The sequence below is a fragment of the Mustela nivalis genome, assembly GCF_964662115.1.
Source record: "Mustela nivalis genome assembly, chromosome: 14".
Classification (NCBI taxonomy): domain Eukaryota; kingdom Metazoa; phylum Chordata; class Mammalia; order Carnivora; family Mustelidae; genus Mustela; species Mustela nivalis.
The window spans coordinates 17043811-17062950 of record NC_139033.1 but is presented as its reverse complement, the minus strand read 5'-3'; the positions used below and the strand labels follow the sequence as shown (position 1 = coordinate 17062950).

Below are 19140 nucleotides of genomic sequence, written 5' to 3'. Positions count from 1 at the left end.
CTGTAGCTACACACGACAAGAGGCATGTATCCCCCTGAACTATTTTTTTTTTAATTTTTAAATTATTTTATTAAACATTGAAAAGAAGATAAAGTTATATTTCTTTCCTCACAGCATATTATGTAGGATATAATGTCAATTGATAACAGTATTATTTAAAGTAATATATTCATTAAGAAGCAAATATTTAATAAAAAAGCAAACAGAACCTCTAGTGCACCTATACATACAAAACACTTGGGAAGTACTTCCTTGAGTTGCTCCATTTGAATCGTGAAGTTTGCCTGATTAGTAACGAGGTGTACAAATGATAACTAAAGAAGGAACATGCTCAAATTCAATGCATTGTTTCCACCATACTTTGAAATCTATCAAAGACCATACATTCTATTCGAGACATTTTTTCCACTTCTTGGTGGCAAAGGCTGTCCAAAGAACTAATGTTTAGCTCTCAATTTACTTTGTTTTTTTTTTTTCAGCATAACAGTATTCATTATTTTTGCACCACACCCAGTGCTTACTATTAAAATGGTTTCCAGCTGCTTGGAACAAAGGACCAAATGTAATGACTTTTAAAACATTGTGATTTGTGTATCCCAAACAGCCAGAGGATGTACAATCACTAAATGATGCAATAGGGTCTTTGCGCCTTGTTTTCCTGCTGGGCAGACTCACCATCCCAAGAGGCAGCCGCACGTCCCAGCATCACCGCAGTATTCCAGGAGGGAGGGTAAGGAGCACGTGCTCTCTGAAACCGCACCTCTTTTTCAAAGGAAAAACGTTTCCTTGGAAGCTTCATAAAACTGATTTCTGCTTCCATATTGTTGGCCAGAAACATACACATGTTGTAGCTTCCCAGTCATTTGGCTTCCGTTGGGAAGGGGCACTTGAACTTGCCAACTTGAACAAATTGGGCTCTGTTGGCAAGGAGGAAGGGGAGAATGGATTTTGAGTACATCCGACCTTGGCCACAGCCATTGACTCAGCATTGTGTTGAATACTCATTTACTGAGAATCTAGAACATATGGGGGTCTGTACCGTTGAGTAAAAGGAACAGTTGAAAAGAAAAGAAGGAAAAAGTTAGGGAGGGAGAGATAGTTCCTGCCCCAAAGCATTCTCTCTGTGCTTAGAGAATTACCTATGTAAGTAAGTAACTAATCGATCATAACAATGACTTGGGAAGGTGGTCAGACCTCTGAGTGTGGTGTGCATGTGGTGCACTGAACAATTCTTGGGGCATCATTAGCAAAGTCAAAGTGGGTCCTCTTTGAAGTGTGCAGTGCACAACCTGTGCAGATGTCTGAGGCAGCCCTTGCTCCGGTGATGATGACTCAGGGAGATCACGTGCACAAAAATGTAGTTGTGATTGTTGACCATTTTATAGTTGAGAAACCGGAGGCTTCTGGAGATTAGGTGTTGGATAACATAACTAGGGCCACGTCCAGATTGCATCCTGGGTGTCATTCCTGCTGAAGTCCATTGTCTCAAACACTGTGTATCACTGCTGTTGGCCGCTGTCTAATCCAGAGTGTATCTGTGATGACCCAGTAACCTTCCCAGCTATCAGACTCCCAGGGAGGGACATCAACTTGAAGATCACAGGTACAGCCAATTCTACTTCTCCCTGATAACAAATATACCCACCTCCTTGTGTGAGAAACTCCAGCCCGTGAAATACTTACCCACCGCTTTGTGAGATTTCAGTAAATCACCCGTCATTCCTGAATCCAAAAAGGCAACATTGACTTAAAGTTTATCTTTAATTTTATTTAAGTCACAAGGCTTAACAGAATGTATTGACATTTATACCAAGAAATTAATTGACATTGTATGAACCTCAACCAGCAAATGAATTCTTCAGCACCGGACCCTGAGCGCTTGAGGGCTGAAGCGGGATGATGTCTGGATCGTCAGACGTGGTGGGGCTTGTTTGCGTGGGAGTTTACCTGCTAAGCCTCCAGAAACAATCCTCCCTTCCGTAAGAGGAATCAACTAAATACATATTTGAATTGTGTTTTGTTGCCGAAGAGAACATCCTAGCCTCTCGGCGCTTCTGTTTGTCACGTCAGAGGGGAGTCGAGAGGACCGTTAGCAGAATTAGCAGTGATTGTCCCTGTCGATTAATAATCCTGTTTGCATTTTCCGATGAATGTAGAGGCTTCTTTCTACCCCAGCAGTTGGGTTGCGTGCTTAAAGAGATGGCGGCCAGACGAAGAGAAATAGCCTTTGCTTATCATTTATTCCAGGACACGGTGGATGGCGTTGTAATTGTAGGGGACCTCGGATGTCTCGTGCAGCTTAGCCGACAGCTGTCTGGGGAGGGCAGCCTGACTTTTCGGGCTGGAGACAGTCCTGTGCCCTGTGAGCTCTAGCACTCGCCCTTCAATAAGGCATGAAAACCCTTGTCCAGACACTGAGAATTTCAGTGCAAACTGTCTTCCTTTGACCTATCTGCCGACAGATCCTACCGATGGGGAGTCTGGATGGAGACCCCCTCTTAGTGCATTCTCTTTGAAGACAGACAAAAACAAAGGGAGTGGCAGATGCACCTCTGAGTTGCCAAGGGAGCCGAAGAAAGCTTTTTTCCCATAAAAATTCTCCAGGACTGAGTCTAGGGGGACATGCTGTGCCCGGTACGGTTGTCGGTTGGACCGAGGTGGAAGGAGCCTGTGTGCAGAGCTGGTATTTCAGAGACAGACCTTTGCCTTATCCGCAGAATGGGGAGAGGGAGATGTGCAGGAATTAACTGTAGGTAACCGGTCTGCTTGCCACCCTTGCCAGCCCCACTTGACTCTGAGGGAGTGTGTCCTGCCCCAGTCCCAGCTCGGCCTCCCCCAGAGACGCGGAGCTGAAGAGAGAGTGACCTGTGTGTGCAGACACGGTGTGACCGCAGTCTCCAGCCCTCTGCAGCCCTGTCGACAGTGCTAATGTGTTGGGGGCATAGGAAATTTTTTGGGTGAAAAACTCCCAAGGAAAGGAACATATACAAAGAACATGACTCTCCATCTCTGAGTATGTTTGGGAAAATGTCGTGAAGTAGTGATGCGCGGGTTAACTTTACTCTTTTTCTCCCTGTGTGTGTCTGCTGTAGAAGTTTCTACCTCATGTGTGGGAGACACTCAGATAGGGGTTGGGGGGCGTGGGGGCAGCTCCGGGACGCGTTCCAGACATTGCACTTTAAATGGGATTTGCTCTTCTTTCCCGTTTCTGCAGGAAGACCTTTGGGGCTTCTGATCCCCATCGCACCCCTCCCCCGCCACCCAAACTCCCTTTTAGTCTGAAATGTTGGAAGCCCTCTTTAAGGGAGGAAGATTCACACTCTACAAAGGTTCATTTAAAGTCAGTCTGAGTAAAAATAAAGACTGCAGTGACATGGTAGAAATCCCTAAAAATGAGGTTTGATTAGGAACTTACCTTTTACCAATGAAGTGTAAGATAGAGAAAAATCAGGGTTGTTTTTTTTTTTTTTTAACCTTAAATAAGCAACAGTTATCATTAGACTGATGGCTTTATTCTCAGGTAAAGATGGAAATCAGTATTGACTGGGTGCATGAGGTCATCTTTCAGGGAAAAAAAAAAAACCTCCCATTTTGGTGGGTTTTGAAAAAGTAATCTAGATTTTCAGGGAATTTTCTCAGAGGTGTATCTCATGCTTCTGTAAGTGTCTGCCCGTGTTTTTGAAGCGCCCGACTTGTCATGGTCTTTGTTAATTTTCCCTTTCAAACGCTAACAGGTTTGCTTCCTGCCATGTCCTTGTTTGTCAGTCATCTCGTGCCTGAATCAAAGGACGCCAGCAGCGTTCTCCCGGATTCCACTCGCGGATTTTATTAGCTATGACATCTTTTAAAAGATGTGAACTATCCCCGCGCCATGGATCGCGTGGTATGGCGTGTTGTCATGTTTTGTATACAGCCGGCAATCCCCGACGGTGTGTGTGACAGATGCTTGCGATACAGACGTTAAGTGAGGAGAGATGGTTGCATTATGGCCCGTTCATGTCACAGAACCCTCATCTCAGTACGGGAAACCCTGACATTTATGCCGGGGCCTTCCCTGCCCTCAGTGTTTCCGTGGTCCTCTTCTTGCGACAGGGGAAGCGGGGCTGTTTGGATCAGCAGCTCTGTGGCTCTGGGGAGCCGTGAGTGCATCTGCGACGAGTCTGTTTCCCTGCAAAGCTGCGGTGGGATGGGGAGCCGGAGGGCATGGTCTTGGGGCCGGAAGACTGTGACGGCCAGCTGGTGGGGCAGAAGCTCCTGGGTACGCCCCGGGCGTCAGCCCCGCACGTTCCCCCGCAGCCCACAGGCTCCCGTGGGTCTCTCCTGCAGCCCTGTTTCTTTGGTTTCTGGCCCTCTACCCACATCCTCTCTGGTCCGCCTCTGGTCCATTCTCAACCCTCCGACCGCAGCGATGTCTTCAAGCCACTGACCTTTGCTGGAAGCAGTTTGGTGGACTCCCATTTAGCAGCAAAGGACCCAGGGCTGTTCCAGCAGGCGGGGATGTCCCGATGGGCCCCAGGCCATGCTCTGAGGACAGAGCAGCATTCAGGTTTCCAGACAAGGGCGGATTCATTCGTGGACTGACTCCTTGGCCCCAGGAGCCCCCGATTTGAGACCCCAGCTGGGAGCCTCCCCAGGGCGGAGCTCCGTGCTGACACACAGGCTCCATGGGCCACCTCTGTCATCAGAACAAGTTAGAACAAAGCTAAGTTTGCACAGTGGGAAGCATCCAGGGGAGGGTCAGGAATCGCCTGACCAGGAAGACGGCAGCCACGCTCCATCCCTTCTGGGGCTGATCGCAGCCTTTCGCGACCTCCACCCCTCTGTGGACTGACTTGGAGAGTCTTCCTTCCCCGTTCCTGTTGCAAACCCACCCAGCATCCCCCAGTCAGGAGCCCCAAGCTGGATGGTCAGAGAGGGGAGGGGCGTCCTCACACGTTTCCGGAGGGCCTTTCCCACTTTCCCTGGTGGAAGGAGCACGTCTTCACTGTCCCCTCCCCTCCTCCCCTTCAGAAGCACCCCGTGCCTCGGCCGGCATCCCCATGCCTCTTCTCTCTACCCCCACCTCCGTCCCCGCTGACCCGACACTCAGACCCTTACCCGGAGAAGGTCAGTGCTGAAAGGAGGGGGTGTGGCCGACAGGAAGAGGGGACATGAGCAGTTCTGAGAAGAGCCCCACCTGGTTCGGAGAGGGACGCCCTGGAGGTCTTGGCCACACAGCAGGTCTATGGGATCTTTAGAGAGCACAGGGCGTGGTTTGGCTCTTGCAACCACTGGGGTCTGCCACTGGGACTTAGAGGGCAGGTGTCCTGGGGTTGGTGGGGCGTCCCCGCCAACGCATCATTGCCCATGACCTGACCTTCACACATTCACTAGACATTTCTGTAGGAGTCACCACGCATCTCAAAGAATGTCACTTTTGTTTTCATTTTTTTTCCCATTCTGACAATTCATAACTTGGCTTAGTCTATTTTTCCTAGTTCAATTAAGGTTCTCTTGTACTTTGTTATTATACAGTAAATCCTGTCTATGAATTCTTATTCTAATGGCAGCTTGTTTCCCAGACCGTGCATACACCTCTTTCATTTTCCTCCTCTTCTTACACAGAACACTCTCAGATCAACACTTAAATCCAAATGTCTTCACTTTCAGTGGAAATAAATATTTGACTACCTCATAATGTCATCTACGGAAAATATTCCCAAGCATTTACCCACTGATGAGATAAATGTTCTTTTATTATTTTTAGAGTTTTAAGTTGAGTTGCCGTTTCTCCAGTGATAAAAGGCAGACATTGGCAAACCTTTCCTGTAAGGGGTGAGATACTAAATATTTTAGCCTTTGTAGGCCCTATACTTTCCATGCTACATGTCCTTTTTTTCTTTATTAGCAAAATTTGGAAATGTAAAAACCCTTTTAGTCCAGGCTTCGTGCATAGACAGACTGTAGTTTGCTGCCTCGAAAAGAGAAGATCACACGTGAGCCAGAGCGCCTGGCCCGGTCTCCCTCTGCCCGTCCTCCCGCTGCGTCCCACACCTTAATTCCTGGGGGCTCCAGCCTCCCTGGTTTCCTGCGTTTTCTGCACCACATCCTTTCCCTCCAAGCACAGGACACTGGTATGTGCAGTTCCTGGTTCCTGGGACTCCGAGTTCCTCCCCATCCTCCCTAGGGAGCGTAGTGCAAGCCTTGCCTCCCCGAGGGAATCGGCCTTAGCTCCCTGACCGCACCAGGGTCCTCGAAAGTCTCACGGTGCATCTGCTTTTCGTGCTTCTCATCTTTGCTTATAGTTGCCAATTTACGCTGGTTGGTATGATCATTTATTTAGTCTTGATCTTCCCCACTAGACTGTGTGATCCTACAGGAGCAAAGGCCTTGAGCAGTGTGCTCTTGGGGGGCTTGGAAGGAGCCTGCTTGATGGCCTTCGCCAGTTTCCATGGTGTGGAGACTCCCAGATCTGCCAGTCTCCAGCTACCGAAATGGCGTCCCTGCACGTGGAGGTGGGAAGAGCCCGCTTGTGATCTTGATGTTTGAAAGCCGACCTTTGCAGGGGTGTCTCCACCCCCCAACACGGCATCCAGCACATAACAGGAATCGGGGGGACGTCCCCGACTGGGTGGGTGAACCAAGGACGGCCTGGGAACAGGGACGCACCAAGTAAAAGGAGGAAAGGGAGCCCGCCTGCGTCCGAGCGACGGCGCCCCCCTCTCGCTCCCAGAATAATTCTGGCTCCCAGGCCTCGGAGGATCGTAAGGTGGAAATAGAGGGCACGAGGAGACAAATTTATGGTGACAAAAACCTCATTATGAAGTACATACATTAAAGGGATCGTGCATATTTTACTTCCTAATGAAAGGTTTTTATTCTGAAAATGCTAATGAAAAAGTTAGGGGAAAAGACGTCAGTGATGCAGAACTGGAATACTGGGATCATGTCTGAAAAGAAGCCATTTGTCGGAGTAATATCCTCATTTTAATCTTGAAAATGAGCTGTGGAGTGGGGCGAGGGAGGGAGGCTCCTGCGTTTGGGAGACATCGGGGGTCCCAGGTCCAGGTGGGCTGTGGATCGCCAGAGCGCCGTGGCGGATGACGGTTGCCTCGCTCTGGAGGCCTCTGAGTGGAGCCAGCAGTGCTGAGGACCCCGAGTGACAGTCCCTTTGTGCCCACCGCCCGCTCACTGCTCCTTTCTCTTTCGTTGCCAGAACCCCTGACCTATCAGTTGCCTTTGGTGTCCTTCTTGCTTTAAAAACTCTTCAGTTTCCTTAGAAGCGGGTCATGAGGCAAGGACTTCTATGCTAGGGATGTGTGAAGAAAGTGTCCCAGGAGAGGCTGACGAGACCAGGGAAAGGGGAAAGGACAGGGAAGAGCCCAGGCATGTGAAGGGTGGCTCCAGCCTGACCCCTTGGGGTGGGGGGGACTCTGGGCTGCACCCACCCAGCTGGAGGCGAGGCAGCTGGGCTGTCACCTCCAAGCCTCACCAGTCTCTGCCGGAGCACGCCCTCCCAGGGACGGAGACCCTCGGCACTTTGATCTCTTTGCACTGTGGGCTCGGTGGTTTTGGAAGCTTGAGAAAGAAAGCGTCCCTGGGCAGTCACAGGTAACGTGATTAGGAACAGAAGCACTCCCAAGCCAGAGGCGAGGTGTATAGACACGACGCTGGTGATGTGAGGAGATGGTCTCTGCCCAGTGGTAGGTGACTGTCCTTCACATGACCTCTAGGGAGCGCATCTCAGACTACTTTCCAAGTTCACACTAGCCTCGCCTCCTCCTGGCTTTCCTTTTGTTCCCGGAAATTTTACCCATTTATCTTTGAGTACACCATCTGGAAAAGCCTATTTGGAAATGGAATTTCACTCTGTGCTTTCTCCCCATCCCTCCGCCCCACCCCACACACCCTACCAGCTTCCCCGCAACACTCACACTCGCCCTGGGAGCCAGTCGCCCATGTGGGCGGTGCAGAGTGAGGTTCGATCATTGGCATTCTTTTCAAGGACCGACCATAACATGTTGGTTTTCTAATCTGGAAGGAAAAAAAATGCAGGTAGCTCTGAAATGCTCAGTTCTAGATGGTTCTCATATGACCAACCACATCTACGGGGTTTCTTATCCCTCCAATGGATGGTAGGCTCTCCTAGCTGAAGCTCTAGCTTCCACGTTTCTGCTTTGTTTTGTGGATACATCATAGGACTAAAAGCATTGGCCGAGGACCCTACAGGCAGCCTGATATCAAAGTACCTTTTTACAGACATGCCCCGGCTTTGCTTGTCCTGAATTTATTAGAGGTATTGGATCCTGAACTCGGTTTCCACTGGGGGACGGGAAGTTGCTCTCCTCTGTCTTCATTGCTATTAACAAGCCTGTCACCCCCAAGTAAGTGGTGGGGGGCATAATCCCACACATATCCAGAGTGCCCCTTCTGCATCCATGTCTCCTGCCTCCTGCCCCTGTTAGCTGGGTGAGCCTCGCCGAACCCAGGTTCTCATCTACAAACTGGCAGTTGATCACAGTTACTTACTGTGACACAGTGAGAATTTTATGCAGGCATGAGACCTAAAAAGCCCTTAAAAACAGTGTTTGGCACATTCAGAGTACTTGATAAAGGCTGGCTGTTGCCTCGTCTGGAAAAAGAGGTACAGTCTTAAAGTAAGACTTTTGAAAAAAAAAAAAAAAATGATGTCCTTTTTGGCCGTGGGATCTGCTGAGATGGTCTTGTGGGGCCTCAAGTCTCATCTCCTTCCCTGGGTTCCTGCGCCGTGGCCCTGAGCGTGGTGGTCTCTGTGCCTGAGAACCTTGTGTGCATTTCCCTTGAATTTCGCCAACCCTGGGACTGTGTCATGCGGTCCACAGCCATGCCTTTGCCCGTTTGAAGGACCCCTTTCAGGTGAAAAGCTGCAGAGCCTGAACCCAAGGCACAAAAACGTCCAGGCAAGGGAAGGCTGCTAAGGAATGGGAAGAGCTCTCTGAACCAGGAAGGTGGTCTTCCTCTCTGTAAGGACAGGCTGCAGGAAGGTTCTTACCAGCTGCAAGCTAGAGAGGGCAGAGAGGTGGTTTCTTGGCTTGTTGGTGCTGGTAGGGCTCATGCCCAGAAGGCTGGCAGGTCCCCAAGTTGGATGGAACCCTGAGCCACTCTGTGCAAACCCTGCCCCACTCAAGAGGACTGCCTTCTTAGAGGAGGCTCATACCCGGAGCCCATCCTACTGCTCATTGTTTGACTGGCCTAGGGGGCAGGAGATGGAGCAGACTGGAGGGGTAGGGCTGCACCCAGGGCCATCAGAAGTGGCGTCTGGACACATCAGTCCAGGGAGGCCCGGGCTGGAATTCTGTCCTGTCCCTCCTCACTGTGTGCTTATGGGCATCTGGAACCTTCTTCGCAGCTCACCTGTACCTTCACCTCCCAAACCTGCTAACACCATACATTGTGTTTCTAATACCTTCATATCCAGAATACCTCCCAGAGCACCAAGGTCCACATAATTAAGCCTGTATAAACCTGAATCAGTTGTCCTTGGTCCTGAATCCGGATGGCCTGGATATAAAAAGAGACAGACAAGTGGAAGGAAGGAACAAAGGGAGAGAAAGAATCAGAGACGGTGCCGGGCCTCACTCTGGGGCACCCGGAAAGCTGTGGGACTGGTGCGTGCTCATTGGTTAATTTATAAAGTGTCCCCCCCCCCACCTCCCTGCAATTCCAGCACGTGGGCGCCGTGCAAACCACGGCTGTCAGCAGACACACTGTATAAACGTTTACTTGACCTGCCATGTCCGTGTCCTCTAACAGCGTAGATGCCGTTCTGACAGACGCCAGGCGTTTAAACTCTGTGCTAGACACATCTTGGAACAAGTAAGCAGAGCCGCTCTTCAGGACCCTTGCGGTTAAATCCACAAACTACAAAGGTGCTGTTCTTCGCTTTACAGTCAAACACGGAGACATGATAAATATCGACAAATAATATGCAAACTTTCTGGAATCCTACACACACGAATCATTTGCAAAGAGGTATTACAGTTCAAATTTCCACTGACCTAAGTCGCACGCGATGGGCTGTTCCAAAGCTCGATCCCCAGAATTTACGAAGGAAGTGACCCGGAATGCGCTCCACGGCCCCGCCGTGTCCCAGCCTCCCGGAAGCCTACGCAAGCTGGAGACTCGTTGAAGGAAAACACGCACCGGCACACAGTGTCGGGATCCACAAGCCTGCTCTGGTCCCCAGGTTAAGAATTCCCAGTGCAGGGAGCTTTCCTCACCACATCAAAGAGAGGAGAGTGAGCTCCAAGGCGACTGTGATTTCTTACCCATCGTGGCCAGGCAAGGGATCTGTAGGGAAAGAGAAAATGAACTTTAGAGAAAACCTGGCACGGTCACTGAAGGAGTAAAACTCGATGAAATAATTTGAGCCCTTTTAAAATTAAAGTTGTTGTTTTTATGGCTATAGCTCTAGCAGAGTGGGAAGAATTTAAATCCGTGGAGGGACTGGCAAATGCACTCCCGATAGAGCGAACTCCGTGAGCAAACTAATGGGCCGGGGCCGCACAAAAGGGTCCAGTATTGCAGTGGAGCGAGGGCTGCTGGGTTTTGCTGGAGGTGAGGGCACCTCAGCAGACAGCGGAGGACAGAGAGCCGTGTAGACAGTAGGGTCAGGTTTCTGCCGTGTGGGCATCCCCCTAATGCCTCAGCTCTGGGGTTGAGTTCCTGAACTTAACATTGTCTCCCCTGTTCTGTGAGTCTCCCTCTCCTGGTGACCAGACAGAGAAGGTGGGGCTCAGTACGGCCGGAAGAAGGCCTTGCCTTCTCCTGAATCCTGAACAGGGAGGAGATGCCGGAGTTCTTGCGAGCTCCCAAACCAAGAAGGTGTGCGCCAGCACCCTGATCTCAGCGTTCCTCTGCCTGTGGGAACCCCGCAGGGAGGCTTCACAGAGACAGCGGCCGACTCTTCCCGCAGCCCCCGATTCTCAGAGCTAAGCTGCGTTCTCTGCGTTCTCTTAGAGGGGCTCTCGGAGAGAGCGGGTCCCGTGGGATTTAAACACCAGCTGTCCTGTTCTTCCTGATCCGTGTTCACCGTGCGCGGCAACTACCCCTGCTCCGTGCCAGAGACGTTTCTGTGCAGAAAGTCAGGCTCTCTGGTGCAGTCAGGGCTTCTTGCTTCCCTGGGACAGTCCCCCGATGTCACGCCTTGTTCTTACCCACCCCCCACTCCATTCCTTTTCCTCCTCCTCTTCCCCCTTCCTCGCTTCTCCCCCTTCATTAGCGCTTCCCCCTCATCCTTTCCTTCGAGGAGAAAGCGTCCTGGGAGCCCCGCCATCCGTCTCGGAGCGTCTTACGGGTCCCACGGTGCGGTGAGCAGGTTTCGGGAGCTCTGTGTGCATGGAAGGCCGGACCCTGCGGTCCGGAGCGCCAGATGTCCGCGACCACCCTGCAGTTAGTTGCGTGACATTTGAATCTGGTACGGGGGACGCTTGGGCCACTGAGGCTCGGAAAGCGTGTCCCCAGCTGCCTCCTCTGCTCCCCCCACCCCTGTGCGCCTTCCTCTCGTCCTCCCTCAGGGCGCGGCTGGGCCTGCGTGGGCCTTTTCCCCGCATCCATTATGGAGGAGCAGACATCTCGTAAAAGGGGACCCTGCAGAAGCAGAAGCAGAATGATTTAATTAAACTGACATAAATCGCTACAAAAATCATCCTGATAATCTCACTTGGGGGCGTTTCCAGATGCGTGTTTATAGGAAAAACCAGAATGTCCAAAAACTCACCATTGCTACAGCGGCTCCAGTCGGCAGGTGACATCTGGCTGCTCCCGCGCATGCGTCCGGGGCCTCACTGTCCCGTCCATGCCTCGCGTCTGTGCCTCTGCAGCTCTGTCTCACCACCGCCGGATAGCAGAGCCACGTCGCCCTCAGACACCTTTAAAATCGCATGCACCCCATTTGAACGGACTACTGGCGATGGCTTTGGAAGATCTGACGTAAGCAGCAGATTTCAGGGAGTGGGAAGGAATCCTGATCTCCTAGATGGATCGAGGCGAGGAAAGCATTTAGGAAAGGTAGTCAGCGCTTTTCATAACCGGCCGCAAGCACCTGCCCTGGGGAGCCGAGCAGCCCACAAAACCGGGAGAGCTGGTGTCGAAGACCAGCCAGTGCCACAGATCAGGTTGGAGATGGTGTGGGCTTGGTTTTGTTTGTCTGTCTGTCTATTTGTCTTTGATGTTGCATCTCTGAAAGCTCTTTCCAGGGATGATAGGAACACACACGGACGCTCACAGAGACACACGTAGAAATGGCAGGTGTTACCCATTGTCTGCCCGCCACACCCCCGTCACTCAAAGTTGTTCCTCTCTGCTTCTCTCCAGTGTGGATGGAGCCTCCTACGAAGTCATGCAGATCGATGTGGAAATAGAGGAGCCCAGTGACCCACCGGCCACACAGCTTGTCACATGGCAGGTGGAATACCCAGGGGACATCACCTCTGACTTGGGCGTATCCAAGATCTACGTGAGCCACAAGGACGTGATGGGCGTCATACCGCTGGCCATGGTAAGAATGTCCCTGCCTTGCGCGGTCCGTACGGAATCCGAGGGAAAGGAAGGCTCCGCACTGTCCCCCAGCCTGGGTGGGGACATGTCAGTGAGCCGAGGACCAGGGTCGGGGGCACCGGAAGCTGAAGTCTGCTACAAGACTTCAAACAAGGCTACTACAGAGACCACAAAAATACGTTGTGTTTTCAGAATATTATTTAGGAAGGCATCAAGCTCCAGGGGTTAGAGTTGGACCTTCTGTGCTAGGAAAATTACCGATCATTTAATAGCTGTGTTTCTGTCATACATTGTGGACTTTAAGGATCTCAGATACATACACCTGCAGAAACCAAAGAGATTATGTCCGTGAGTGATGTGGCAGGAGACGTGGCCGGGACGCCTGCCCGGTCCTAAGTCTGCAGCTAGTACTTACCGTGTAGGAGAGCCGACGTGGCAAGCCGCGTTCTCGGTTCTTAAGATCTACCAATTTCCCAGGGAAGCCATAAATATAGTTCGAATGTGCAACGTCAGCCTGGTCGTGTTGGCAGCTAATTAGAAGCAAACGAAACACTCTGTAGGAAAGCGTTCCTATATTCATTCACAGGGCGTCTGTTTACAGCTTGGGAGAGACCCAAGACTGTCGGTCTGCGTGTGCCCTCTAGGACTTGTGGAACAGGGACGGGCTTTCATCCGTGAAGGGCCGAGCCTTGTTTGTCCTGCAGTGCCTGTGGGGAGACCCGTCATCCACGTCCCCGAAAAAACCCGCCGACGCCCCATAGAGCCCTACCTGTCCTCAGGCTCTTCCGCAGCCCCTACGACGGAAGACGCGTTTTTAAATGGGGATTTTCATGGCACCAAAGCGCGGGCATGTCTGTCCGCTGACGACAATGTGAGCTTCTCCTGCTGGGAAAGTACCTTCCTGTCAGAAATGAAGCGCGAGTTGACCTACCCATTGACTGCCCAGTGTCTTCTCTGCACCGTCTGTCGGGAGATACCGGCGAGTGTTGTTACGGAGTGCAGACGGAACCCCAGGGATCAATCTTTCAATAAAAGGTAGAGTGGACAGTTGCCTGGTGACAGCAAGTTCGTTATTATGTGGCTCATCAGGAGACGGGAAGGGGTTCGGGGTGCTGTCGGTAAGGGCTCCTGTTAACGACTTCTTTAGTTCGGAAGTCAGTGAGCCTCCGCGGGTGCCTCATTGCACGCGTGACGGTAGCATTCCTTCAGTTAGGCTCTTTGTGAGTGGTTTCTATTAGTGGGGATGGCAAGACCACTTGTCTTGAATAAGGAACTACTTGAATTTGCTCCTTTTCAGCACCTTTGGTAGGATGGGCTGTTCGCAAGGCTCAGAATAGCTTCGGTGGCTTTGCTCGGCATAAGTTAACCTCCTGTTGTTTGCCACACTCAGCAATTCCCCTGCCTTGTGGGTCCCTGACGCTCCCATCACTTCTCCCAAACCCTACGTGAATCCCCACTCCAACAAGGTGCCTCTCCCTCCTCCTGTGGTCTCTGACCATTCTCATCTGACCTTGCCCATCTAGCTATGATGTAGCGCTGTACAAGTGTGTCAATCTTAGCCAACACCTTGCTGGCCCTTCTACAAAACTGGAAATTGCATTTGGTGGAAAGCAAGAGAGCTCCTCAACCGACTCGGTCTACCTTAGCCCAGCCAGTGGGGGCTTAAATACGTCTGTGTTTCCCTTTTCACGTACAGGGGCTCCTCAGATTGCTGGTGTGGTTTTGGTAGGGTGCCCCTGTGCCATCGGAGACCCAGGCTTTAGTTTGAGGGCACGAATTCCATGCTTATGGTCCAAGATGGGTGCTGGAGTGCCGACCAACTTACCCATATCCTGTAGACCGGAAAAAGTAAGAAATGCGCAAGCTCAAAGATGACCAGTTACTTTTGCTTTTCAAGAAGCAGGGATCCAGCATAATATTTCTGGTTACATCCATTTGGCCAGACCTAGGTGAAAGGGAAGCTGGTTAATCTTTATGTTAGCATGGCTCGTTGCTTAGACCCTGTTTCAAGGAAACAAAAAGGAAATAATTATTTCAAGGCAATGTACATAAACTCTTAGGAATAAATCCAAATCAAAGGATATGAATCAATGGGTATATGCAATTTCGTAATTTTTAAAAATAGTAGTCTCCAAACTGCCTTCTGGCAGGTTTAACCTATTTAATTCTGCCGACTGCATATGAGGACCCCCATTTCCCTGCAACTTTACAAACGTAGGATACTGAAATTTTAAAATAGGCAATTTATCTGGCAGAAACAATACCTTATTATTGCCTTCATTTGCCCTTTTTGGGCTCCATTTGTAAATTTTCTCTCTCCTTTTTTTTTAAAAAAAGATTTTGTTTATTTGCGCGTGCATGCGAGAGAGAGAGAGCGTGAGCACACAAATGAGGAAAGGTGCAGAGGAAGAGAGAGAAGCAGACTCCCCACTGAGCAGGGAGCAGGGGTTCCGTCCCAGGACCCTGAGATCCTGACCTGAGTTGAAGGCAGACGCTTGACCAACGGAGCCACCCACGCGCTCCCATTTGTAAATTTTCTTACTGAACATTTATTCTTACCCATTTCCTTTCCCTCTTGGGAATTCCATTTCTTGTTACTTTGTCAGTGAAAAACCTTTTCAATTGTGGTAAAGACATGTAACATGAAATATGCCATCTTAGTCATTTTCAACTGTGGGGTTCATTAGTGTTAAATATTTTCACCTGATGATGCAACAAATCCCCACAACCCTGAAACCCTACCCACTAAACACTAATTCCTCCTCCTACCCCAGCCCAGCCCGTGGACACCACTTTCTTCTGTGTCTACATACTAGTGATGCCAGCCTTTCCACTGGCGTGTTCTTACAAATATTCTTCCCAATTTTCCCTGTGCTTTCTAATCTCACAGATCATATATTTTAACAAGCAGAAGCTCAGGGGTGCTTGTTTAATTTTCATGCACTCAAATCCACTTATCTCTTCCATAATGGAAGTCCTCCCCTCCCCCTGATTATGACCACGAGGAAGAAGGTGCCTGTTTAATTGTTCTTGTAAAATCCCAGAAATTCAAATACCCTCGGACAGCACATTTGAATAGGTAGAATTGTCATTTTGAGAAGATAAAGCTGGAGGTAAAATGCACTTGTGACACATTCTACTATTATGAAGGATTTGAGATCAGTTTGGAGGAGGCTCACGGCCCCTCCATTCTGTGTGTGACTTATAGAATTCCATGCAGGAAAGCTTTGAAATGAGATGCAGTTAAGCACCAACATTCAGAGCTAATTTCCCAGAAGACATTTATTTCCTCCTCAATATTTTGCCCATTTTTCCCTGATGTCTGCAGCCATAAAACCTTTTTTTTTAAAAAATCCATTCATGTATTTCTACTTTTATTACATTCTTTTTTTTTGTTTTTCCCTGCTCAGGAAATGATGCCTTACCATCTTGTAGGTAAATCTATTCTTGTCCTTAGGGAGGAAAATGTGAGGAGAGCGTCATTAAATGTGCATTAACGTTAATCTAATTAGTGCACATCTGTAACTGTGTGTCAGGGTCTGATTCTGGAAGGCGGCGGTTGCACGTCTTAGAAGAGCTGGAACATTCCGGGCTGGGGCTCAGGGTTAGCCCCAGTTGCTCAGAGCTCTTCAGTCTGGGGTTTGGGTAAAACAAGTGTTTTGAGCTTCTGCCAGGATTCAGATAATGACACTGATATTTATCCGTGGGAATGCTGTACCAGCTAGTCCTTGAAAACATTAACATGTGCTCTTCATTTTAAACTGAGACTAAATATGTTTTCAATCCTGTTGGGTGTGGCTGTTGGGGTACTGTGGCTGCTGGTGTACTGTGGCTATTGGGGTACTGTGGCTGCTGGTGTACTGTGGCTGTTGGGGTACTGTGGTTGTTGGAGTACTGTGGCTGGGGTACTGCAGTTGCTGGGGTACTGTGGCTCTGGGGTAGGCGGGAGACTGCAGTGCTGCTCTAAGTCTGGGGCATGCAGGTGGGTGATGCCACTCTTCTGAGGATGGTAGCAATGCGCCTCCACCCCTCTTGGGCTCCTGATGAGGTTCCCACTTCACCAAGTTTTTCAGCCTGGACCAGCAGTCTGCCATCAGAACTGGAGTGGGACTTTAAATAGAAAGTATCAGGGGGTACAGTCCAGATGGACGATTGTGATTCCAGAAAATGCTCAGAAGATTCCTGTCCTAATGGACGATTTGGTGCTGGTGACATTCTGTAACATTTGCAATGATGTGTGGTCTAGATGTGTCTGCAGATCCCTGGGGAGGCCACCCACGGTTAAACAAGACTAGAGTTGGTGTACCACGTGCTTTTTGTGGCGTGCACTGTGGCCTTGAATGTCACTGTCATCAGAGCACAGATGCATCTCACAGATCTCTTTGCAGAACCCACTTCCTATGCCGCCTCCTCCAGGGATCCTTCCTGGATCCCCACAGCCAGATGTGCTCTCTGTTGACTCTTCCACTCTGTCCACCCTGTGATTTCCTGTGCACGGTGAAGACGGTAGTCAAGTTGCGGGATTCAGACACTCTTGAGTTACTTTTGATGGTTGAGATCACTTCCCTGGGAGCTGTGATAGGGCAAGAGTCCAACCAAGATGCCTGGGAAGACCTCAGCCCAGTACATTCCTTCCATACCCTCTACATCCTTCCTCATTTCCTCTTGTTTGAATCCCACCTAAACCCTTCCAGTCTTCAAGCCCACCTCCAGCGTGGAAGCAGCTAGACACTGGTGCACCACTGTTGGCTTACTGTTTACGCTACCCCAAATGCCTTCTCCTCATGAGCGTGGGTGAGGGACATCCTAGCCCAGACAACTGCAAACAGAACTGCCCAGTGCAGACCTCATCAGGCCCTTGCCGACTGTCTTGACTGAGCGCTGAGTTCTTTCTTATGTGATTCCTGGGGTTGCAGGGAACTGATCATCAAACAACCTCTCCCTTCCTTGTGCACATGCAACTTTTTTTAAGTCTTACTGATTGCGGTGCGTCCCGAATCCACGGTTCAGTGGGTTGTTATTCCATTTCTGTCAATCTAGCTCGCAAAACCCACCCATATTTTTACGGCCACATAATTTCTTATTCTAAAGACTGATGAATTGCGTTTTAAGTAAGCTTTCCTGGATATAAGACATCCCTCCCCTTGAACACAGTTGATGCCCCAACAACATGGGTTTGAACTGCGTGGGTCCACTTATACAGGGATTTTTTTTTTCAATAAATGCAGTCCAGCACCGTACATGTGTTTTTTTTCTTATGATTTTCTTATGAACATTTATCATCCCTAGCTTACTTTGTTGTAAGAACTCATTATCATGCACAGAAGACACAAAATGTTTGCTAATTGTTTATGTTATCAGTCAGGCTGCTGGTCCACAGTAGGCTGAGAGTAGTTCAGTTTTGGGGGGGGTTAGAAGTTCTCTGTGGATCTCCCACCGTGTGGCGGCTGGTGCCTCTAAGACCCGTGTTGTTTGGGGGCACCTGGGTGGCTCAGTGGGTTAAGCGTCTGCCTTCGGCTCAGGTCGTGATCCCAGGGTCCTGGGATCGAGCCTCAGATTGGCTCCCTGCTCAGCGGGGAATCTGCTTCTCCCTCTCCCTCTGCCTGCTGCTCCCCCTGCTTGTGCTCTCTCTCTCTCTGTCAAATAAATAAAATCTTAAAAAAAAAAAAAAGAAGAAGACCACCCAGTTTAGAGTCCGGTGTAAAATGACCTTTCTTTGCGGGGTCTGCGCCGTCCCCTGATCTTCAGAATCCTCCTGACCTCATCTCCTGGCGCACCTGCCTTGTGTCGGCCGTCTCCTCCCATCACCCTGGGTCCCCTTCCTGAGTGCACAGCCGGCAGGAGGCACAGCCCTGTCCCCTCATCGAGGCCCAGAGAGCGGCCTCGCCACCCCTGGAGATGCGGTGATGCAGGGTCCTTTGTCTCCCTCGGCCCCGCAGTCGGCGCGGGTGACGTGCTGCGCCTGTCGCCTACCGAGACCAGAGCTGGAGAAGAGGCCCCCACGTGAGGGAAGGAATCTCTCTTTCCTGGCACCCATAATGAAATTTCCTTTTATTTTTGGCATGAAAGCAGCTTCTTGGCTCTTTTTTGTTTGACTTTTCGTGGTATTCTTTTCCTGTGTCAGCCTGTTAATTAATATGCCAGATACCCTCTGTTGTTTTCCTCAGACTTTTTGAGAATTCAGTCACACTGGATAGCACACCCTTGCTTTCATTTTTATACTTCCTCAACCAAGTGAAAATTAAGTTGCGGCTAGAGCCCTTGAGGAAAAGAACCTCCGCTTCAAGAAGCGTTCCTGTGTTGTGCGTTCCGGGGATAACTATGGCGGCCCTCCACGGCGCTCACACGAATGACACCAGGTCCTTGATGCTTATTAGGGACGAGGTGCGCTCTCCGTACCTCCTTTGTGTGAACTCATTCAGTCCCTTCAGGGACCTGGTGAGGGGGTACTGCTCTTCCTCCGATTGCACGGATGCAGGAGGGAGGGCATGCCCAGCGCAAGGACGCTCCAAGCAGTCCAGCCACCACGCTGACCCGCAGAAGAGCCCGGATGGACGGGCTCGAGAGCCTGTGCTTTCCACCAGCGCACCACACCCGCCCTCTCCACGAAAACCGCATTTCGGC

The 19140-nt window shown here is 50.3% G+C and overlaps 1 protein-coding gene across 1 annotated transcript in view; it reads left to right on the top strand.

The window, feature by feature from the left end:
• The window catches only part of TMEM132D (transmembrane protein 132D), a 571909-nt gene that overhangs the window by 385828 nt on the left and 166941 nt on the right, over window positions 1–19140 (top strand). The window contains exon 4 of the mRNA XM_082699872.1: window positions 12334–12517. Coding sequence (XP_082555998.1) covers window positions 12334–12517 — 184 coding nt within the window. The remainder of the gene's footprint in view (window positions 1–12333; window positions 12518–19140) is intronic.